We start from the raw sequence: 24,910 nt of genomic DNA on the forward strand, positions 1-24,910 counted from the left end.
AAACGGTAGTAAAAATGCTTTTAAAAAAGGTTCTGACGATCAGCTTTGCGATAATCAACTGTGCCATGCGATTTCTAGCGAATATAAATCGCACAGCACTGCTGATTGTCGCACAGCTGACTACTGGTTCGTCCGAACTGGTAGCATTTTTTTACTACTGGTTCTGGCGAACTGGTAGCATTTTTTATTACCGGTTCAGGTGAACCAGCCTGAACCGAAGTAATCAGGAGATTAGAAGACATTTTTGAGAAAAGAAATGATAGCATTTAGAACAGGGGTGTCAAACTGGCAGCCCACAGGCTGGATGTGTCAGGCACAGGCCACACCTACCCCAGCTCCACAAAAGGGGAAAATGTCATGATACATGATATGACAGCAACATGACGCCGTGAGTTTGACACTCATAATTTAGCTAATATATTGGAAGCTAATATATTGGTTAGTTAATGTCCTGTCTCTCCTTGTAGGAATTCAAGACAATATACATAAATAGCATTCCTGCCTATAGTTTTTTTCTCCACAGCAATAAACTGGGAAGTTGGCTCCAAATCATGTCTTGAATTTGTGTGAGTTGTCCAGACCTAGTTCAGCTCCTTGATCATTACAACTTAATGGTAGCCCTTGATGCAAGGGGAGTAAGAAAAATATATAATAAAGACATAGAAAGGTATAAGGTAGATTTTTCCCTCTCTGACATAATGCTAGAACTCAGGGTCATACATTGAAACTAAATGGAGGTAAATTGATAAAAAGGAAATCTTTTTCTTATACAACATAATTAAATAATGGAGATCTTCTGTCATTGGATTGATAGCGGACACTGGTTTAGAAAATTTTAAAAGAAAACTAGACAAATGCATGGAATTATGAATGGTTACCAATTTTGAGTGTTGCTTATCTCAATCTAAAAACTCAGATATTGCACCAAATATTAGGGAAATAATAGTAGAATGTTATAATTTTCCAGTCCCTGTTTGTGAATTTTTGTTGCCTTTATTTATTAATTCCCTAATTACTTTCCTTAAGGGTATCATTTATCACTTACTTAAATACTGTCTGTCAAGAGTCTGGGAATGGCTGGTTCCAAATGTGCCTGATACCAGCTCTTAACATTTGCAAAGACCTTTCTGCAAACATCTGCTAAAGATCTTTAATTGTCAATCAACTGAGTGGAGGGAACAAGTGGCTGCAAACATTTTGAAAGTGCAGGTGCCCCCAGAACTTCCAGAAATATTTTTCTAGACTTGATGCTACTGCCAAGAGGGCCTTTTTGCAGGCTCATCACCTGCACCAGTTGTGTCCTTGATCAGGAGACTCTCCAGATGGTTATTCATGCCTTGATCATTTCACAACTGGATTATTACAATGCACTGTACATGAGGCTGCCCTTGAAGATCAGTCAGAAGCTACAGCTGCTTCAAAATGAAACGATGTGAGCAATAAGAGGCATCTCTCAATACACCCACATGTCACTACTGGTACATGAGTTGCACTGACTGCCAGTTGGCTTCCAAGTGCAATTCAAAGTGCTCTCTATGGCATAGGGCCTAAATACCTAAGAGATTGCTTATCTCTGTTTCTGCCCACCTAGCATGTTCCAGCAGAGTAGATGTGCTTCAGATTCCTCTATTAAACATTGATATTTTGTGATGTCTTTTCTGTTGTCGTCCATACAATCTGAAACAATGTCCCTGCAAAGATAAGGATAGCACATTTTATCTTAGAATTCTACAAAGCTTTGAAAACCTGGTTTGGTCACAAGCCTGGAGTTGAACTGGAGCTGTGAACTATGTTGTATTTTTAAGTGAAAAACTGAACCTGTGATCCCGGTGACCAACCGAGAATGGATTCTGGAGTTGATCTGTGTTGTTTAAGGCCCCTGATTTGTTTTGTTGACTTTGTTGTTTATTATATCATTTTAATCTAGGCTGCCAACTGATTTAAGCTGTTAGCTGTTTTTATGTTTTCTTATGGTTTTGTACACAGCTCAGAGTCCATTAAATTTGTGTGGTCAATAAATTTAAATAAATAAACCTAATTCTAACGTCCCAGTGGATTTAGGTAAGAAAAGGACAGCTTCCATTGAATACAAAAAAGAAACACTTTCTAACAGCTCAACTGTTACAAGAGTCCCCTTTTTACTAGATGCCTCACCAGTAGAGGAGCTGTTTGTCAGTTGGGTTTCTGTGCTAAGCAAAGGTTGAACTTGATGGCCTAGCCAGCATCTTCCAACTCTATAATTCTATATTGTAATATGTTTTATGCAACACAGTATAAATATTTACTAATATTGGTCATTATTTCATAAAAGGAGAATTTGAATCCCAAAAGATTTCTTACAACCAGTACATGATTATTTTGTCTAAATTTATAATGTATATATTTTTATGCAATTACATTACAGGCTGGCCACCCATTTCAACAGCGCTGTGCCCAATCAGCTTATTCAAATAGCAAGCAGAAATGGGAGGCTCCTGTATACCTCCTTTTCTTGGATTGCGTCTGGCAGATTCTTCGTCAGTTTCCTTGCTCCTTTGAGTTCAACTATCATTTTCTCATCATGCTCTTTGAACATTCTTACGCCTCTCAGTTTGGAACTTTCCTGGGTAACAATGAAAATGAAAGGTAGATGAACATTTTTTTTCCCTGAGTTTCTTACGGGCTAAACAATATGACGGTTCATGTAAGACAGTATTAATGTCATTACTATTAAAATTATGGGGACTCTTGGCTATTAATTGAAAAGGCTTGATGTTTGCACTTGAACTATGCCATTTATCAAATTGGGATTAGTTCATCTGTTCATCCAGAAATGACTGTACAGGTTTCTCGAAATCTTCCCACTCCTCAAGCCTGTCCCTTATTGGTCTCCTTCCATGTGTGGGAAGACAGAACACAAATATGGCAGAACATACACTGAATGAATAGTGTTTTGGAAGATGATGAGGATCTTTTTTGAGCTTTCAAAGGCTGATAGAGCAGGGCAGCTCTTCCCTAGCTATGATCCCAAAGGAGACAATAGCAGGAATGGCTATTCCAGCACTATTTTTAACACAATTGCATTTAACCATGTAACATGAAGCTCTCAATAGTTTCCAGAATCACACTGGTGGAATTTGGGTGCAAAATAAAAGATAGTTTCTTGCTGATAGACATAATATATAAAGCAAGCAAAAAACAGAACCACAACCCCAAAACAGAGAAACAAAATTATAAAAATCTAGGCCTTCTCCATTTGCTTTCAGGACAATATTTCATAATCTTGTCCACATCAGCTTCTGGGAGCCTATGAATAGTAAAATGTTTTCCAACTTTCAGTTAAAGAAACTATGGATATCAGGTTTAGAAAATTTGCCTGAATATTTAAAGATTTAAGGACCACAATGATGAATTGGTGATCTAACTTAGCAGAGAGTATATCCTCCTTATTTAATGTATATGTTTGTCCTCTAATCAGCAGCGGTGCCTCTCTGTTTACTTTGAATTTATTACAAATATTTCATGGTTGTGTTTCAAAGATCACTTTGAAATCCCATAATGTGTTCATATTTCTGGCAGCAAGGGGGATCTTGCATCTTATACTGATAAAACTTAAACTGAAAACAGAGTTTATATTTTCAAGGAATACCAAGAAGACATGTATAGTAAATTCATATTTTCTTTATCCTTTGATTTCTTTTGTTTTCTCTAGAAAGTTATATAGACCTTTTTTTTACAATATACAGAATATCCTGCATATTTTTTCTTTTTAATATTTTAGTACAGGAGCAGCTACTTTACAGTTTCTTCTCTTTTTAGACTGAGTTTACTAGCTAGAATCTTTTAATTTTTTTTGTATCGTCTTGTTTTTGTTCTCCCATACTATTACTTGCAAGTTGAAAAAGCATGATTTATTTTTATTTGTGTTACAGAAGTAGCAGAGCTTTTTTTTTTTAAAAAAATCAGTCTTCTTCCACATAGAGAGAAACCCCCTCCTTCTCCGGGTTCACTGCAAATGTGAATAGAACAGATAATACTGGTTGCCCCCCCCCCCCAAAATAATAATATTGGGAGCACTTATATTTACTTCTATTTTTTTGCCAGGTCTAAGCTTAAATTGTCTCAGAAGACAATGTCCTTGTGGTCCTGGGTGAATCGACCAGAAGAGCTCAATCGATTTAAGAACCCTCTCTTTGAAGCTAACAGTCTAGTCATCTGGCCTTCTGTTGCACCACAAAGTCTGCAGCTGTGGGAAGGTACGTTGTCTCCAAGCAGATTTGGAGGCCTCTGATCTGCTGTTCTTCCTTGCGGGTGGCATTAACTATCTATCATTAGATGGAGTCCAGGCAGATGTGGTCTCAATCACTCATACCCATATTCCAGATTGGGCTGCTGTCGCATGTTCTTCAGCAGAGGTCTTCAAACTTGGCAACTTTAAGACTTGTGGACTTCAATTCCCAAAATTGAAGCATAGCTGGCTGGAAAAATTCTGGGAGTGAAGTCCACAAGTCTTAAAGTTGCCAAGTTTGGGGACCCCTGTTCCTCAGGGGAAAAGTCCAAAAACATGAATAGCAAGTAGTGGCTGGTTGGCTGAAGTATGTATCTCTACTATCTTTCCACTAAGATCAGAAAATCTGAAGTGCTTCTTCCTCTCCTATACATAACATCTCCTGCTCTGATCAACATGAGAAGGTCTTTGTTCCTCCTGCCATTTGAGAAGTAACAGATGTAAGAGATGAATTTTTCAGTCTTTGCAGATTTAAATATCTTTCTTAAATCCATGTTGATAGCAATAATTAGATGAATTAATTCATCTAATTGGCACTTTTCTGCATTGAAGCCCTATTGTCTATAGGTAATATTTGAATAGCTCCTTCTTCATAATCTTTGCAAAGCCAGAATAGGGAGGCTGTTGCCCACAGGCTGCAAACAGCTGTCCTTTCACCTGTCCTTTGTAGCCTATCCATTTTTTTTTCCAGATGGCATTGCCAGAATTTGTCAGTGTGCTTTTTCAGTGAAGTTAGTTTTATTTTCTTTTTTGAAAATAATAAGCAACCTAGTTGTGCCAAATTTCACGGCTGAAAACAGAGCCTGGGAAGGTCGCATATGGCCCTCCCGAGCTCCGTTTTCACTGGCAGAGTCACCGGGCGCCGGTCCTGGCAGAGGCACCAGGCGTACTGTTTCTAAGGCAGCCCTGCTGACCAGATCTAAGCAACCTGCGGGCTGGATCCGGCCCCCGGGCCTTGAGTTTGACGCCCCTGTGGAGCCTGCATTGCTTGGTTTTCCTTTTGTGGGAGTTAAGAGAAAAGCAAAGCTGAAGTGATTGAAACATTTTTCTGGCTTCTAATAATCCATCAGGTCACAGATGCTTGTGCTTTGTGACTCAGTTTTTGTATCTTGCCAGAATGGAGAGCTTTCTCCACCAACTTGTCTGTCAGGAATAGCCATTTGAGATCAAAGTAATCTGAAGGAAGTGAAGCAGCAAGACCACCTGATTGTTCTGTAGGTGGCTTGCTCTTCTCAACAGTATTGCCATATTTTAAAGTCTTTTATTCAGTGTTTTGATAGAAATGAAGGCATTGCATAAATAAAATTATTTTCCCATGTCCCCACTTCTGATTGTTATGAAATCTGTTCTTTTGTTGTTGTTGTCTCTCCCCCCCCCTCCCCAGGAGTCTTTCTTCGCTGGAACAGATCATCCAAATTTGTGGATGAATCTTATGAAGAAATGATCAACATCATAAAATATAACAAGGAACTCCAAGTGAAAGTCAACATGCTAAGACGGCAGCTGGCAGAGCTGGAGATAGATGACAACACACAGGATGATGGGATGCCCGAGAGCCCCTGAAATCTGGCAGAATACAGGGCCAGATTGTGTTCCTTCCCAGATAAGCGAGTCACTTCTACACACTAAGCACTAAACAAATAAGACTTGCATGCGCTCAAGCTCATTTTTGGTGCAATCAGGTTGAACTTTTTTTTTTTTTTTTTTGCTTCAGAGTTCCTCACTTGGCACTATAGTCATCCACCTCCATTTAGGATTGTGGTGCTTTTTTTTGTTTACATGATGAAACTTGTAATTTAGCTGGTTGTTGTCCCTTCTTGTCCCCTCCAGGGAGGTGTTTCATCTTTAATAAATTGTGTGTTCGGTTACAGTGTCACTCAGGTTTTTAACCACGACTAAACATCAATGACACTTACAATAGGGGTGCCCTTAGCTTTGTGGAAATCTTCATTCTGGCCAATACTGTCAGAAGTTTCCAGGTTTTGTAAAGGATGATCTTTGGGATCACTGTGGTAAGGCAAGTCTAAATTATTCTTTTGTTCCCCACACTAAACTTTTTTTTTGTTCTTATTTAAGACACTTGTAACTTTGGCTTGGATAATAGGACCTTCGATCATAAATTAAAACAACCTTTTTCTGTGTTCCTTATTCCACACTGCAACTTGCACAAAGGAAAACGAGAAAGTGTCCAATAAAAAGCAAGACTTTTTACTGCATTTTCTCTACCCTCCACACTAGATGGAGCAGGCGGTGCTGATTACATTCATTTCCTCATATCTTGGATCAACAGGAAGTAGATTCTGCACAGCTGGTGGGCAGGTACATTTTGGAATGCTATCCATAAAGATATGGGCACTTCACTGTTTTTAGTGAACAATTATTTTTCTTATTTTTATGTTTTATTTTTGTTGACCTATTTGTGGAAATGCTGACTTGCCAGAATAGGAATGTGTCTGCTGTAGATACGTAGCATCTACTGTACTAAATGCAAGCTTTTCTCTCATGTAACCAATTCTGGTGTAATGTTTGGATGGTTTTGCTGTATCATTGAATCACTTCTCAGTTGGGGAGACTGTATCTGGATATTTTTGCAAAAACATGGATTTGTTTTCCTTAACAAAATGCACTATTTGGTTGAAAGTAATGGCTTGACTGATGGATAAATAATGCATATAAAACATCAACAGCGTGAAACCTAAGTAACTTTGATCCATAGGCATTATCATTAAGACAGTGAAATGGCTTTGCCCAACTTGGAAGGTTCTGATCATTAGTTTTGCGCTAGTGTGTTAAGTTGAAGGTAGGAGAATTTAAATATCATATCCACTTCTGTATTCAGCTTGGCTTGCAGGTTAAGTCGATTTGGCCTGAGGGTTGATTTGTCCTATTCCTATGGGACTAAAGCACATTCCCAACATCATTGAAAGGAGAGTATCCATGTTATGCATGCTCATACTTGTTAAACCCTTTGACAAATTAGTAATGTTAGGTGTATATGTCAGAACTGCATTCTGTTGTAGAATTTCCACTTAGTTAAAGGCTTTTGAAGCATATAGCTAGGCTTTCATTTTTTTTAACATCTACAAGTAAAATGCCTTACTTTGTATTTTGCTGTGTTTCTTTGAATGTTCTATAATACTTTTTCCCCTATTTCACTTAAAAGAAATAACTGCCTGTTTTATTCCATTTCCTTTAGATATCTGTCTCACTAAACATGCCTGTTTCCCAATCTTTGGAACATGCAAGCCTTCTTGATCAGATGTGGATTTTTTTTTTTAAAAATCCCTATTTTGATCAGTAGCTTTTTCTTAGGGGCAGTCCCCCTTCAATGAACAAATTTTATTTTTTGCCACCCTTTCAACTTAGCTGACAATATCAGAGATATCCTTCCTGAAAATGCAACATAATTATAGTTGATTGCTCCAACAATAGAGCATTCAGCATTTTATTATTAATGTGAAATATATAATCCTTTTTAATGAATTTTACTGAATATTTTGGAGTAGGAACAACTCGTAGGGTTTTCTCTTTTTTTCTTTTTTCTTTTTGCCTTTTTTGTGCGGAGGAGGGCTTGGAATTGTGGATAATTGTGCCTAACCTAACCTGCTCCTTTCACCTCTCCCCAAATCTTTTTGAAAGAGCCAGGAATGTACAGTATTCATTTTCTTAAAGGTATGCTGCTCAGAATTAGTACTGTCTGTAGCTCTGGTAATTTTGACTAAGCTGTATTTCTTTCTAAGTGTAGTGATATTTTGCTGTTCACAATAGATTGGAAGCTGCAAGCCTGTTCCAGGACTTTATCAATAATGGTTCGACTTACCAGATTCATGTATTTTCCACTAGAAGATTAGAACGACAAAGATGCATTTTTAAATTCATTTGGGTATTGCACAAAGGCAGTCATGTGGTATTAGAATAACAGAACAAAGGAAAAACACTAGTTTTTACTAAATGGGCATTTTTTGGGTGCTGCCCTTTTTCTCTGTGGCCAGAACCCAGTTGAACTAACCAGGAGATGTGGGCTAACCTCACCTACTCTTGCCTTTCTATAATTATGTGGTTATTGGAAATGGTGACACATTACAGGGTTGCTTGGTTTAAGAAATTAATTGGAATGTTACTTCCATTGAATTTCTGGGAAAAGGTAAAATATCAGATGGAATGTTCAGAATCTTCATCCTGAATTATTTTCTGTTTATATGGCAGCTTTGATATAGATTTCACTGTATGTTTAAGCCCTACCATAAACTTTTCAACATAATCAACTTCTACCCTCAAATGAACTCTTAGCTGGCACTACTGTAAAGTATTGAAATAAACAGACTCCTTCCATAACTATTTATTTCAAAGTTATTTTCCTGTTAAGTTTAGATGTGATTTTTGCATATGATATTTATGATATAGGTCATTATCTTCAAGAATTGGTTGTAAACTATTCATAATCTTAATGGCTAATTTTTGATAGTTTTTTGAAAGGTATGTTTGATTAAAGGGAGTGTAAATAACAATATTTACAATGCAGTATTTATTATTTGAATGAATTAGATTTAAGTAAAATTGTATTAGCAATTATGTCATTTCATATGGTTTCATAATAGTTTTAAGATTGGTTAACATTTCACTCTTTTCCAGAAAACAAAATCAATTGTATTTTCATACTGCTATGAATTCCGAAACTTTTTCCTCATTAAAAATTAGGTCCTTTATAGCAGTGCAAAGATGGTGCATCTTGGTTTGGCTGCTTGGTTACAACACAGCAATTTAAACATCACCACTTCTTGCAATGGATGTTACAAAATTATACTTCTGGGGGTTTTTCATTCTCTAAAATGTCTAAATCTTTGTCTTTTTTCCCTCCTAATGTCTGTACATGAGGCAGAGAATTGAGGTAAATTCTGCATACTCTTATAGGGATTCTATGTATTATAGTAGTAAACTTGCATAGAAAATAGCAACCTGGTTTAATTTTTACAACTGAATGTTTCATATGAGTAGTGTTGCCTTCCATCTTCTCTTGGGCTCTGCAGATATAATCAAATTACTGTATTGCGTGGATAGATGCCAGTTCTTGCCAACATTGCCAATTTTCTCTGGGTACAATCTTCCTGCTGTAATTATTTGAAATTGCTGCCACGGCATTCATGAAGTCTTCAGTTTTAAAAATCAAAATAAACTTGAGAAATTACTGTTTTATTGGATGGTTAATATTTTTCTAGCATCTGACAGTTCTAGAACTTATATTACCATCGGTGTCTTAAGGGTTTTTCAGAGTACTAAATTTGCTGAAAAAGCTGAACTCCACCCCTCAAATAACTGTTAACGAACTGGCAGACCAGTCAGAGTGCCTCTAGTTATTACTAGAGATCATTAATTTACAGCCATTTCATACCCATTAACCCTCCCCCCTCAAAAAAAATCTGGTCTATACTGTGGATCGATGGATATAGAATTTTGTCTACTCTTCCTTTTATTTTCAGAGTCATCTTCTATTCAGGTAAATATGGTACAAATTCATAAAGAGGTAGTTTTGAATTTGAAGATGCCTCCTAAGTAATTTTTTAAAGAGAAATCATTCTGTTCTTCAATTCTAGGCATATGATCGAGAATATGTTAGTTTCATAGCAATAGGACTTATATACTGCTACACAGTGCTTTACACCGCTCACTGAGCAGTTTAGAGAGTCAGTATATTACCCTACAAAATTTGGGTCCTCATTTTACCAACCTTTGAAATATGGAAAGCTGAGTCAACCTTGAGCTGATTCAGGATTGAACTCCTGGCTGTGGGCAGAGATAGCCTGCAATACTGCATTCTACATGGGGCTACCCTTGAAGAGTATTCGGCAACTTCAGCTAGTCCAGAATGCGGCCGCGCGAGCGATTGTGGGTGCACCTCATTTCACCCACATAACACCTATCCTCCGCGAGCTGCACTGGCTACCTGTCGATCTCCGGGTACGCTTCAAGGTGCTACTTGTCACCTACAAAGCCCTTCATGGTAGTGGATCTGGGTACTTGAGAGACCGCCTACTGCCAATTACCTCCACTCGACCAATTAGATCCCATAGATTAGGCCTCCTCCGAGTTCCATCTGCCGGTCAATGTCAACTGGCAACCACGCGGAGGAGAGCCTTCTCGGTGGCAGCTCCGACCCTATGGAACGATCTCCCCGTGGAGATTCGTACCCTCACCACCCTCCAGACCTTCCGCACAGCCCTTAAAATCTGGCTATCCCGTCAGGCCTGGGGTTAAAGACCGTAACCCACCCGAATTGTATGAATGTTGTGCTTTTAATGATGTACTGTCTTATGTGTTAATTTGTTTGTTTTCCCCTCCTTTCGAATTGTAAGCCGCCCTGAGTCCCCCCAGGGAAAAGGGCGGCATATAAATAAACTACTCATACTCATACTCATACTCTAACCACTGCATCACTATGGCTCCTCGTCGTATGGATTCCTTTTTCAGTAATTGAAGGCAGAAGTCAATCAGCCAAGGAAATTTCAGATTCCAAAACTTTATGAAACATTCGCCAAGTGTATTTTCTTACTGGTTCCAATCTATAGCCCTGCTAGGCTTCTACAACAATGTTAATGGAATTAATGAGACAAAAGAAAGTTGAGCATCTCTTCTACTATCACTAATAATGTGCTAATAATTCAGGTGAGAGTTAAGGTTCTTGGATATTTTTGTCCAAAATAGCTGTTTTCCAATAGTGGGCACCAGAATGATTTGTGCAACATCAGAATTTCAAATAGGATAGGCACATTCCTGATCCCTTCCCCGAAAACTGGTACCTAATGGAACCTCAGAAGAGTGTATTTTCCATGGCTGTGCCTACTTTATGGAACCGCCTCCCCTGGGAGGCTAATTGCAAAGGAATACTGTTAACAAAATGTAGAATGGGAGGACAGTCTACTTTTTCAAAGTAAAACAGTGAAAGAGAAAGTTAATGTGCAGAGCATAAAACAAAAACCATAAAATTCTCCACAAGAATGTTGCCTGTTCCTGTTTGATGAGGAGCTGTCAAAGATGAATGATGTATGAATTCTTAAGTGCGGGCCATTGAAAACCACTTCCCTTTCAATTGAACTTGGTTCCGACAGCACCATATTTAGCAAGAAATACTGCTTTTAACCACTTGATCAATTGGGGGGGGGGGTCCTTCCTAAGTTTCTTTCTCTGATAGTTAAGACGTTGGGGCTCCTGCCTCTCTTGTCTGATTGTTTTCTAGGCAGCATCTTCTCCTTGTCTCCCAAGGTCATCCGCACATCATAGAGGCTGAAACGTATCCCATCCTCACTTCCTTCCTGCATTCGTACCTTTTTTCACAGTATTATTCAGAAGCATCCAAGCTGGTGTTGCAGCTGCCTGTGATAATTGAGCCATACTTTGGCATTTGCAAGGACATGCTAATGTCCAGAGGCAGCCTAACACTACCCAGACCCTTAGTTAGCAAAAGCAAACACTAAGATGGAGGTGTTAGGAGGAAAGGTGGCGAATTAGCATATAGACAGGGAAGAGGAGAGGACATCTGGAGATAGGTAGCTATTACAAACAGGCATAAGGGATATCAATTGCCAGCATCACAAGCTATGGTGAGCAGCACATCCTTGTGGAAGACCTGCTTGGAGCTTTGCTGAGAGCTCGGTAGCAACTAGAAGTGGAACAACCACACTGAAAGAGTACCTCATTCCAACTAGAAGGCAAAGGGTGTGTGCTACTTTATAGACTTTGAGACTTGCTTGCACTAAGTATTAAAAGCCTGAGTATAAAGGACTGCATATTAAAGACATTTATGTGACAACATGACCTTGCACAGCCTATAAGGTGGAGTAGACCAAAAGCAACAGCTTTTTTGAGTGAAAGGTATGTGCTACAATAAAGCTTTGTGCTTTATTGTGATTTAAATCACTAGTAAAAAGGCTTGATTTAAATCAATTTAAAGAGCAACTGTGTCATCTCTATCCTGCAGCAGCTCCTCTGACCTGCTGTTGACTCACCGACAGTCCCAATATTGCAGAATATACAGCCTCACACTATATAACTAAGCTCCATTTAATGCTGAATAAATTACATTATAAATGTATCTTAAATAGAAAACTATATTTAGATATTTACTCCAAAAGTATTTCATTAAAATAAATTTGATAAAAATAAAATATGATTTATTATTTTTTAAAAAGCATTGATTTTTATCCACCCTGCTCCAGGGCCACCTCTGTCCTATAAGATCTAATACAGAGGGCATGCTTTGGGTCAGTTCTATTAAACCATGTCTTGTTGCACTGCAAAGTCATGCCCTGTCAGTGGCAGCACCTGTACTATGGAGGAACATCGCCTCTGAAATTCAGGTGAGTCCAGCCTTTTGTAAAGCACTGAAGACTTGGTTCCTCCCCCCAAGGCATTTGGTTCAGTGGATAGATAAGCTTTGCTGTTGGCAATGAGTTAAGTTCATGATTTTCTTAAGAACTTGTCTGGGAGGGTGGTTTGTTTTAATCTTGTGAGATACCCAAAATCACTTGTGTGAGATGGATGGCTCTATACGTTAAACAAACAAACAAGTTTGTTGGATCATATCCCTGGCTCATTTAGTCCATCAGCCTTTTCTCACAATGACCAAACCAATTGCACAAGAAAATCTACTCCTCTCCAAGCCGATGGCCAGAAATAAGCACACTGCAATCAAAGCTAATAAGCATTGACCCCGATGACTTCTTTGAATTAGTCCATGTCCTGGCAGAAGCACTAAAAATTCCAACGTTCAATTACACATTACATTGATCCTTTTGGCTTGTTTTATATTGCTGTTAGAGATTCTTGCAGACTTATTTCTTTAAATCTATTTCATTATTATGTGTATGTACTACTTTGCTGAAATGTGAAGAAAACTATATGGATCATACTTACAAGTGATGAGGACATAGCTTTTTGGAGAGCAATTGGAGACTGAAGTTCTAAACTGATAAATGTACTGTACTTGAGATCAGTGATGGGTACTGGTGATAGCAGCAGTTTTATTGAATTATTGAAATATATTCAGTATTAACTTTTTTGTAATGTAGAATCCCCTTTATAATGATATGGTGTTTGCTTCCATAAGTGATGCAAATTCAATTGACCAAAGCAACACAGAACCACAACAAATAAATAAAAAGCATACTAAATGAGGAAAAAAAAACTGAAATTTATTAGCGCTCTTGAATGTCTGGTGATGTAAGTGAATTGGAGAGAGTAAAATTCACTAAAAATCAATCTTGACTGCAAGGCAGAGGCGTGGAAAATTCAAAATTCTGCATCCGTTATACTTTAATGCTATTATTTTGCCATCTGCCAAGTGCAATTTGAGTACAATATATCTTATGTCAAATACACAACACACAAACACACACACTAACATTTTATATTCACAACTGAAAATCAATGGAATGTTAAATATAGAGCAGAATTTTAAGGTTGAATTTGAGGGGCAAATATTTTTTAAATATATTTATACAATAATGTGCCTGCCCCTCGGGTGTAGGATGAGGGCGAAGGTTTGTTCTCTGAGCTTGTGGGTTGGTTTCTGAATGTTTCGTTATCAGGCTAAGTAGCATCTTCAGTGAAGTTTAGGAGGTGTCAGTGTTCTTCTGTTTATAATTTTTTAGATGTATTTATATTTTTGCTGAGAAAAAAATAGCTGGGCAACATTTTCTTTCGAGTAGAAAATTAGTATAGAACATGAGTTCTATAATACTACAAATGTTAGCGAGTTACAACCCCTCATCAAGTGACATCAATACCAAGGAAAACTGTCATTCAGTAATATGTGGAACATAACAAGTAAATCATCTTCATTAGTCTGAAATAAGAGAATTAATTAATTGTGAAATGAGGAGAAGCTTAAATTCTCTTAAGGAAAATTAAAAAAAACTTGCCTTCTTGGTTGATTGTAACATTACTTTTTGTTTGGCTAAAAGAAAATCCTTAATAATTTAAAAAAAAAATCTAAAAAAAAGAGAAAATCCTTAATAAATAAATTCCCTTTTGTTTTTTACTTGGATTTGTTATGCTCCTAGATATAGGCCAATGTTGATTAATTCTTGCCCTGATATAACCATTATGCCTTCTGTTTATTCAATATATCTAGTCTGGATGTATTTCTTGTGACTGAAATTGTAAAGCTTATCATTTTTGACTATAGATTGCAAACTCAATAGCAATCATATAAAACAGCCAGTCTTCTAATGATATTTTATTATTATAATTAATTTCACTGTTGGTTATTCTTTAAATTGTAACAACTTCAAGAAGGGTAGCCATGCTATTTCTTTAAAAGAGATTATACCCAGTCAGTACACTGCCATTGTGGATATGGGAAATTTATATATAACAAAGAAAATTGTATAATAAAAAATAATATTTTTAAAAAGAAGGATAGCCATGCTAATTGGTTCTAACAATTCCTACTTCCAGCAATTTACTTTTCTGCGAAGCTTAAATGAATGCAATGATACATTTAACAGTATCATTTAATTAATGATATTAACTAAAGTAAATGTAAGCAACAAGAAAAAAATATAAAAAAGGAAAAAATAATTTAATGATTATTTAGTATCAATTTAGAATTTAAATTCTTAATTTATCATTAAATTTAGAGCCTATGGGAACATATTGCTTCATCTTATTTTTAAAACAAAAAACTTTTTCAAAAATAGGCCCGTGCATATCTTGAATCTATATTTTAATATCAGGATAGTTAAATATCTTTATATAAAATTAAAATCCCTTTGATGTACCTCAAGCTCAGTAGAATCAAAGGGTTTCATCAAGTGATAAATTCCAGATTTTAAAAATATGGTTGAGCATCATATTTATGACTTTACCTATTATACTTCTTTGCAAAACCCCATTAATATGTATTATGATTTGAAAGCAAAACAGAGATACAGCTAGGCAAGACCAAATCATATTTAAAACAACTCAAATTTCTTGCAATTCCCCACCAAATAGAAATTTAATACCCAACATTTGAAACTCCTGATGGAGAGATTAAATACTAGGGGGGGGGGTGTCATATTATTAGCCTCTCCCAGTTGTTCTAATGAGATTGGGGGGGGATTTACATCAAATAAATATAATATTTTCAAATGAATTTCTTTCATTCTTAAATATTTAATTCATAAATCATAACATAAGCTTACATTTCAAAAAACTTTAATTCATTGATTTTCCAAGTTTGCATATTCCAATTCTTCATTCCATAATTAGATACTTGAAGTTATATTACGTTTCATTCCGCTTTTTCGTTCCTTATAAAATTGGAGTCTTGGTTTCAGTTCAAATACTACATCATTTAAAGTTCCTAATATTGCAGGTCATCTTCCAGGCTGTTAAATCATCTCGGGCATAAAGCTTACTCAGTACATATTTCAGTTGTATGTATTACGAAGCAGGGGTTATAAATACACCATATTCATAATGCAAGACTTTTACACAACCATTATAAATCAATTGATTTAAGATATTTATACCTTATTTGGACCAAGCATTCTAGTAAAATATAACCTCTGCTACTTTCAAATTAGGGATATTCCACAATGTCAATTTCTCCTGTGATTTGGGATCAAAATGTGGCCACTTATCTATTTATAAGCTAATATTGTCTACAAGCTTTCAAGACTAAAAATAAATATTCCTATTTAATATACTTGGAGCATAAAACTTCCAGGATTTCAGAGGAGTTACACACCTGCTGTCAAATAGGCCCAAGTAGAGGAATATGATTTGATTGATAGGAGGGGGGGAGGTAGATTGATAGATTGATAAAGGGGGGAGAGATCTTAAAATGCAGGCTCCATAATAAAGGTGAAAATAGGAATTAACCTTGGAATCCTTAAAATATAAAAGAATCTCAATGTAAAATGTATTTCAATTATATTAATCTAGCCCTAAGACGTAACAGATATTTTAGGCACTGTTACATCTACTGAAATTGCATCTATGCATTTAAGATGTATTTAATTAAACATATTGTGCTATCGTTTGAGAAAAACCATGAACCCAAGTCTTTTAGAATCAGTACACTCTAATCCTTGCTGCTTGCGCAAACTATTGACAATTCAAATCCCAAAGGCATCATATTATAGACTTTTGCCAATTAATAATGTAACTAAAGTAAGGGCTATATTGTTGTACAATCTCAGAAAACTGTGGTGGTGACTATTATTTAGATAGGTTGCCATCCAAATCTCACTTGCTTTAGAGATGCAGAGCAAACCCAGCAATTAAAACGAACCTTTTTATTTTATGTTGTTACCCCTTTGTGAAAAGTCCGGCATCATTCAACCTGCAGTGTTCCTCTAATAATTAATGGAAAGAAAGAAAGAAAAAAGACAAGGCCACATTTACCTATAAATAGAAGTGACGTAACATCGGGTCATTGATTTCGTTTTCTACACGTCACTGCTGTTCCGCTGCCTGTTCTTTTTCGGAGCGAGCCGCTCGAGCCAATCCACATGTTCCCATGGTAACCTGGGTAGGTGCCAGTGCTCCTCCCCCCCCCACCCTCCCCGCCAGCAATGTTCAATGGCGAGGTGCGGTTTCCTCCGCTCAGAGGCCGGGTGCGTCGAGAAAAACCTGCCAGAGCTGCTCGCCGGTGCCCAATCAGAGGGCAGAGTTGAAGCGAAAGTGGGCGGGATTTACAAGCAAGCCGCCGGTGCCGAAATATAAGACGGGGAAGGCGAGCGTGGCGTGTGATTCTGCGGTGAGTGTCTGATGTTCCCGAGAGTCGCCTGAGAAGAAAGACTTGAAGGTGAGCAACCGAGGGCTGTTCTGCCTTTCTCTGTCTTAAAAGGTCGTCTCCTGCTGTTTAAGGGCTCATTATTTAATTCATGCATTTGTTTCTTCATTTTCTCAATCGGAAGATGGTGATGGCTTCAAGTGCCCTTTGGCTGTTAAAACCAGTTACTCCAGTAATGTGGCATATGTGGAAAGCCGGTTATGGGAGAAGATTAATTAGAATATTTTCAGAAACGTCTTTGGCTTCTTGGCTGACTTTTTACTCTTTTGAAAGCTTTGCTGTCGATTTTGCTGTTTGCCAATTTTTCATCGATATTTTAATAAATAATCCGAGGTGGCTAATAATCAAGATTGTTGCAAAAATGGTCACAGTCATATTATTAAAAGGATTGATGGAGGTACCTTTTCCTCAATGAAATGCCCATTCTTAAAGCCCTTGTAGCCTTCTCAGCCAATAATGGGCAAAGTTAAGGGACAACTGAGGGGGCACCATGTTGTGCAAAATTGGCTTAGGGGTTTCTTACTTTTATTTCTTCTTCCAATGTTTCCAGTTTATTATTCCACACACTGAAGATCTTCCAAGATTTTTTACAGATATATCCATGCAAGTAACTTAAGAGTGAGGTTCTCACCCTACAGCAATTTTATTTCTCTTCAGAATGAATGAAACTCATCCAGTGCTTTCTTTTGAAGTACAGTATATATAGCTAGCTGTTCTGGAGAAGAAAGACAGAAACAAATCCAAAGGGCTTATGTGCCTTATTTTAGTAGGTTTTAGTGAGTGTGCATAATTTTGATTTTTTTCCCTGGGGTTTGCTTTCCTTAGATGTGGCTGGCAGTTTGCCCACAATTACATTCATTCACAAAATTCCAGATTTACATTCCAATTCAAGATTTCATAACTTACTATTATCTTTTTAAAATATTTTCCTTTACTTGACTGTTATATTAATTTTTACTTTACTTTACTTCTATTTTTGAAGTTTTAGGTTTCATTTTTACTTTGACCTATTTTACATTTGATTCATTACACAGGTCTGCAAAAAAAAATTTTTCGAGAGCTGTTTTGGTTATTCCACGTAATTTTTATGTCTTTTGGTGCGCTGAATGTTAAATAAGGCAATACCTCAAAATAAATGGAAATAGACTTATAAAATTAAAGTTTTATTACAATATTTTCATGAAAATCCTTTTTTGAACTGAAATGAGCTCACCTACACACACTAAACTCAATTCTTCTTCCTTGTGAGGCTCCTCTTGGTGCATTTACGCTTGTGAGTAGCATCTGGAATGCCTCTCTGAAGCATCCAACAGTAGTCTGCCATCATTGTAATGCTCCATTTTCCCTGGTATCTCCTTTCCATCTCTTTAATGTCTTGGTGGAATCGTTCACCTTGTTCCTCACTCACAGCTCCCAAATTTTCAGGAAAGTAGTCAAGGTGGGACTGGAGGAAATGCACTTTCAAACTCATCAGGCAACCTAAAGCTTGAAATGCTTTCAGCATTCTTCCGACGATCTTTTTGTAGTGAGGATCTTTATTATTGCCTAAAAATTTTTGTACGACTTCTTTAATTGCAATCCACCCTTCTTTTTGAGGATTCGTCATGGTATTGACAAACTCTTGATCAACTATAAGCCTTCTAATGTCTGGTCCGACGAACACACCTTCCTTCAATTTTGCCTTCGACAGGCATGGAAACTTGGTGACCAAGTATTTGAAGCATTCTCCATCTCTTGGAAGTGATTTTACGAATTGCTTCATCAATCCCAATTTTATGTGGAGAGTTGGTAGAAGAACTTTATGGGAAGATACCAAAGTTTTTCGGAGGACATTTTTTTCACCAACTGTTAGCGCCCTCGGCTGCCAACTCTTCTTGGTCCAGTGATTTTGTCGGTCTCGACTGTCCCATAGAAACAGAAAACAAGGGTATTTGGTATACCCAGCTTGTTGCCCAAGCAGCATGAGCAAGACCTTCAAGTCCCCACACACTTGCCAATCATGGTCTTCATATTTAAGTTTACGAAGAAACAATTCCAAGTTCTCGTAGGTTTCCTTCAAGTGTACGGAATGACCTACAGGTATGGAAGCGTAAAAACCATTGTGGAGTAAAACTGCTTTGAGACTTCTTTTTGAAGAATCTATAAAAAGACGCCTTTGCTCTGAATCATATTGGATTTTAAATTGACCCATCAGACCTTCGACATCGATGCAATAAACCAACTTGTCTTCCTGGGTGAAGTAAGGAACGAACTCCTTTTCACGATGTCTGAACTATGAAGATGACACTCCTGGCAACAATAAATTCCTGCTTTTCAGCCTTGATCCAAGTAACTCAGCGGCATATTTGGGAAGATTCAAATCTCCTACCAAATCATTCATCTCCTCCTGAGAAAACAATTTTGGTCTTGTATCATCTTCAAAGTCAGTACTTGATTCGTCATCTGGCTCAGGTATGACTTCACCTTAATCGGAGCTAGATATATCTTCCAAGGTAGCAGGGGGCTTGGGTACTGGTATATCTGTGCCATGGGGGATGGGACAAATTGCTGAGTGAAGATTGGGGTATGAAATGGAATCCTTCCATTTGGAATTAAACCCTTTCACATCGCATGAACAAAAGTAACAGTCATCACTATGGTTCTTTTGCTCTCGCCATACCATAGGAATCCCATAACGGAAAGATTTTTTCTTACCCTTGAATCAGTTTCGGAGGTCCTCAACACACCGTTTGCACACTTTATGAGGTGCCCAAACTTTATCTTGTTCTCCAATTTTTAGTCCAAAGTATGCAAAGTATACTTTTTTCACAAAGTCTGTAATATTCTGCTGTTGCTTCAACACTGTATATTTACCACAGATGAAACAAAAACTGTCTGGCGAATTAATATACTTTCGCGGAGCCATAACATAACGGTTGAAGAATGATGAGCTAACATGAATTGCGATGAAAAAGTGTGAGCAGCCTAGAACCAAGAACCTGATGATGATTCGTGCACAACTGTGGCATGCAGGAGAGAGCAGTTTTGTGTCTGTACACATCACTATGGTTCTTTTGTCATGTCACAGATGTCACAGTGCTGGCCACGCACCCTGCACTGACTGTAGATCCTGCTATCTACCATTAGAAGCACAGACTTAAAACTTGCTTAGCTTATATATATATATTGCTGACCATCAGATTTACAGTGCTATATTTTTTTACATAACTCGGACAAAACCTTTAAGGTTTTTTTTTGGCATTTTATATCTTAAATGCACTTATGTGAATTAATTAATAGTAATTTGGACTTTAAATTTGGTTAAAAACCCATAATATAAAAAAATACCAAAAATTTTAAAAAATGATAAATTTGAAGACAATTTTGCATGTTGTGATAAATCATGACGTCTAGGAGTTTTTTCAATATTTTATTTGTTTTCAGCACACCAAAATACATGGAAATTAGATGAAAATAATAAAAGAGCTTTTTAGTCGCAGATCTGTGACCTGTGAAATTCATTCCTAAAGAGAGTTAAAATATTGAGTCTAGGACAGTGGTGGGTTTCAATTCGGCTTGCTTATGCTTGCATGCGCGTGCCATACTTCTGCGCATGTGCAGAAGCGAGTGGGCGGAGCATCCTGCCACTGCCACTACTGGTTCACCTGATCCGGGCCGCACTGGAAGCAACCAACCACTGGTCTAGGATTTTCAGTATGCAGAGCATGGTCTTTCGTTACAGATAGGATGTGGTTTGAAGAAAGCAAGAGGTATTACTAGGATCTTTCTTGGAAGTATTAAAAATCCTTTAAATGCCTACAATTATTTAAAATGTATGTCCTCTTTCATTGCCTTCCCTAATAATACTCCTTGCTCCATTTTCTCCTCCTATACTTGCTTTGTCATATAATTTAAATCCTTTCCTTTTTGCATGCTGTGTGTAAAAGAATATGTCTCTGAAAATAGATCTGTGTCTTTGCATTTCATGGGTCACATACGTACATCTTTAACGGATATGGGAATATAAAAGGTCTTGTGCCAACTGAAATCATTTGTCAGGTTTATGCAAGCAGACTGACAAGCTCTGTGGAGCTTTGGAAAAAATACTTTCAAATCTAACTTGATGTCTTTTCATGCACCTGTTTTGTCAGCGTTCTCCATTTAATATTCTTAACCAAACTGTAATATTTTTATTTGTTACTCTCTTTTCTTTACCAACTTACCACCTCTTCATTCAAAACTACTTGACTATTCCTTTTCCTTGCCTTGATTTCTTCTGCTTCTGTGTTGTGACATCACCTTTTTCCTTCCTCTAAAAAAAATGCTGCTTCTTATCAGTGCATTCCTGAATCAGCTTCTCCTTTTCTTCAACATTACTTTGGTTTGGTTAAGCCATAAAAATGAACTCCTCAGCATTCTTCTCTAAGACTGTTCCTCTGTAAATCTGGTCTGGGATGCTTTCCTTATTCTTTGTAATTACTTCATTGAAGTTCACCAGCATCACTTGAAGCACCTTATGATTACAACACCTCTTGTAAAAGTATCAATATTCCCTAAAAACAAATCCTTACTCTTCACAGTGCTGCTTCGCTCACTTACAAAGGATAGATTTCATTTATAGCAATCAATTAGTTTGTCACAGGCGTTTTCAGTGTATGCTCTGCTTTATATTAAATTTATACTCTTTCTTTAGTAGCAGTAGCAATAACACTTAGACTTATATACTGCTTTACAGTGCTTTACAGCCATCTCTAAACGGTTTACAGAGTCAGTATATTGCCCCCCAAAATTTGGGTCCTCATTTTATCCACTTTGGAAGGATGGAAGCCTGAGTCAACCTTGAGGGTAGTGAGATTTGAATTGCCAAATTGCAGGCACTGGGCAGTCAGCAGAAGTAGCCTGCAGTACTGCATTCCAACCACTGCGCCACCAAGGCTCTTCTTAAGAATGCATACTTAAAGCAGTATTAGAATATAGATAATACAGCTGAAATGTAGAATGTTTTTAAAGAAATTTTATTTATTTATTTATTTATTTATTTCATTTGTTAATTACATTTATATGGCTGCCCATATGGGTTGCATACAGCAATGGATAATAAGTGTGAGGATTTTTTGTTTTAATTATTTTTAAGAAGAATTCTAATATAAACTTCATGGTATTGGACCTGGGTACTTGAGAGACCGCCTGCTGCCAATTACCTCCACTAGACCGATTAGATCCCACAGATTAGGCCTCCTCCGAATTCCATCCGCTGGCCAGTGTCGACTGGCGACTACCCGGAGGAGAGCCTTCTCTGTGGCTGCTCCGACCCTCTGGAACGAACTCCCCGTGGAGATTCGAACCCTCACCACCCTCCAGGCCTGCCGCAAAACCCTCAAAACCTGGCTGTTCCGACAGGCCTGGGGCTAAAGAGCTATTGCCCCCGTCTCGAATGGTATGACTGTTGTAAGTTTTAAATTATACATTGTTATGCTTTGTTTTTTTTAAATTTTTTGTCTGTATCCCCCTTCCCCGGTTCGAGTTGTGAGCTGCCCTGAGTCCCCTTCGGGGGAAAAGGGCAGCATATAAATATAATAAATTGAACTGAACTGAAACTAAACAAATATTGTGACATCAGTATTATGAGTGAGATAGAGAGAAATACAGTAGATAGGTAGGGAGAGAGAGTAGGAAGGTAGGTATATGTTTCCAGGTGTATTTATCCATGTGATGGAAAAGGAAATCACTGACAATCTGCAACATCTAAGACTTTGTTTCTGCTGGCACAGCACTTGATCAATGTAATTCTCATCAATCAGTTAAACAGCTTTCCAAAATGAAAAAAAGTTTTTGCACTCTGCAAGCCTCTCAAAAATGGCCCGTTTTTTAAAAAAAGGCATGACTAGCCTTGGGGGGGGGGGGCTTAAAGAGTGCTTCTGGGGGTAGGGGCCAAAAACGAGCAAAATATGACCTGTTGTTTGTGAAAACTGGCCTGTTTTTTGTCAAAGAAATTGCATGCTTAGCCTTTTGGAAGCTTATAGAGTGCTGCTGGGGGCTGTGGGACAATGTTGTATAAGGCAGTCTGTTTATTTTCCTAGGGTTCTGGGTTACTGCACTATGTTTGTTCCAACATAGCTCCTCTTGTAGGAGATTGGGTTGTTACTTGGGAGACAGGTTAATATGGATTGTTTGTCATATAGACTTGCATTTCTAATTTACTGTTGCTTTCCTCTACTGAAGGGATATATCCAGGAACTTGTTTTCTTCTTGCTTTGTGAATGTTATTTCTTTGAAAATGGTCTTTATTGTTTCATATGTTTTATCTAGTTGTTCCTTTTTATTATGAAGGTGTCATTTACATACTCAATTCATCCCCTTGTTTATATGTATGGGAGTGCTGTATTTTCCAGATAATGCACTACAGTCTTTGCTATGAATTTTGAAATGAGGAATTCCATGCATGTCCCTCTGATTTGTTAGTATATTTGTTCATCAAACTGAAAGTGGGTAGTGGGGACAGAGTTTGATGAGGTGTATAATTCTGTGTATTTCGATCTTAGTGTCTTTGGCTAGGCCAGGTGTGCTCTTTAGTACTGCTACCATGAATTTGTTCACTAGTTCTGGACCTAAGGATGTAAAGATACTATCTGTAGAATTTTATATGTTCCTATACATGTGTAATGGAATATGTGAATGACCTATAGAGGGAGAGGCTGCCTAAGAAATAATCAGACAAGAAGGGTAGGGCCCCCGCAAAGAATTAAAGATTAGAGAGAAAGATAGAAAGGACCCACTCTAATTGTTCAGGCAGTTAAAAGTAGTGGCAGGAAGTTTGTACCTTCAGACTTGAAATATTTTGTTATTTCACCACTTACAACAAAGTAGATTGATTCACAGTCATATTTCCTCAGATTTAATCAGGAGGGTTAACAACGTAGAAGGCAGAGGTTACGTTAGTTAGTTAGTTCTTGACTGTTATGTGTTTGGAGTTGTGGGCTGTAAATGAAAACATCTTGAAACATAGAAGATCTGTATTCAAAATTATACTTTGTACAGTAAAACTTGTTAAATTATATTGATCACTCATAAGAGTGATCAATACACCATGTGGACAGTTCGGCATCAGTTAGTGGGATATCTGAATATCTGAATGCTTTAATCATTTATGGAAAAGTATTGATCTAATAGAGACAACAAACGATTTCAGAAAACAATCTAAAGACAGTAAACTGGAATATAGAAAAACTAAAGACAATTATTACAATTATTTACCAAAATGTAGTCTGTATCCAAACATTACCTATCTCTTTCACAAATCTTATACACACACACACGTACGTATGTACGTACGTGTGTATGTATATGTGTATGTATGTATGTGTATACACACACACACACACACACACACACACACACACACACACAGGTTTCCTTTTTAAATGATTTACCGGTATCTTATTATTCAGCTAATGTTACAAAAACAACAAGTACTCCTACTATTTCCTGGTAAAAACACTTCTCTTTTCTTGATATGTTCCAATTCTCTTGTTTCTCAATCATATTGAAATAGGACATTATTGTCCTAAAGCAGAGCTGAGGTCCCAGGATCATAACACCTACTCTTTCATCCAAAGCAGACAGAAAGTTGCAAAATACAATTTCAAATCAGGTAGCCTCAATCCTCACATTTCATTTGTATGTTGTAACACTTTATATGTAACACTTCATATGTAACTCATAGTTTTTCTCCTGCTACACAAATTTATATTATATTATTTTGCCTTTGTTTAAATGGGGCATCAATTATCAAAATAGGTACTGTCTGAAACAAAATATTCTAGGCAAAACATTTATTTTTATTCCCAGCGATTACAATTATAGTTTCTCCCATCTTCCATCCATTT

General features: G+C 37.3%; 2 protein-coding genes across 3 annotated transcripts in view; both read left to right on the top strand.

Annotated features, from left to right (window-relative positions):
* The window catches only part of MTMR9 (myotubularin related protein 9), a 36,328-nt gene extending 26,875 nt beyond the window's left edge, over positions 1 to 9,453 (top strand). Inside the window, exons 9-11 of the mRNA XM_087717475.1 lie at positions 2,405 to 2,625; positions 4,084 to 4,235; positions 5,652 to 9,453. Of these exons, the coding sequence (XP_087573601.1) occupies positions 2,405 to 2,625; positions 4,084 to 4,235; positions 5,652 to 5,830 (552 nt within the window). The 3' untranslated portion in view covers positions 5,831 to 9,453. The remainder of the gene's footprint in view (positions 1 to 2,404; positions 2,626 to 4,083; positions 4,236 to 5,651) is intronic.
* The window catches only part of LOC106543451 (L-threonine 3-dehydrogenase, mitochondrial), a 32,234-nt gene continuing 16,400 nt past the window's right edge, over positions 9,077 to 24,910 (top strand). Inside the window, exon 1 of one of the 2 annotated variants that reach the window (XM_087717477.1) lies at positions 9,077 to 9,155. The gene's annotated coding sequence lies outside the window, so the exon portion shown is untranslated. Of the gene's footprint in view, positions 9,156 to 16,918; positions 17,058 to 24,910 lie in introns of those variants that run through there. The other variant, XM_014059482.2, reaches the window with a different exon arrangement.

This window comes from Thamnophis sirtalis, unplaced genomic scaffold (genome assembly GCF_051295495.1).
Source record: "Thamnophis sirtalis isolate CommonGarterSnake01/CBP01778 unplaced genomic scaffold, rThaSir2_p1.2 scaffold_6, whole genome shotgun sequence".
NCBI lineage: Eukaryota > Metazoa > Chordata > Lepidosauria > Squamata > Natricidae > Thamnophis > Thamnophis sirtalis.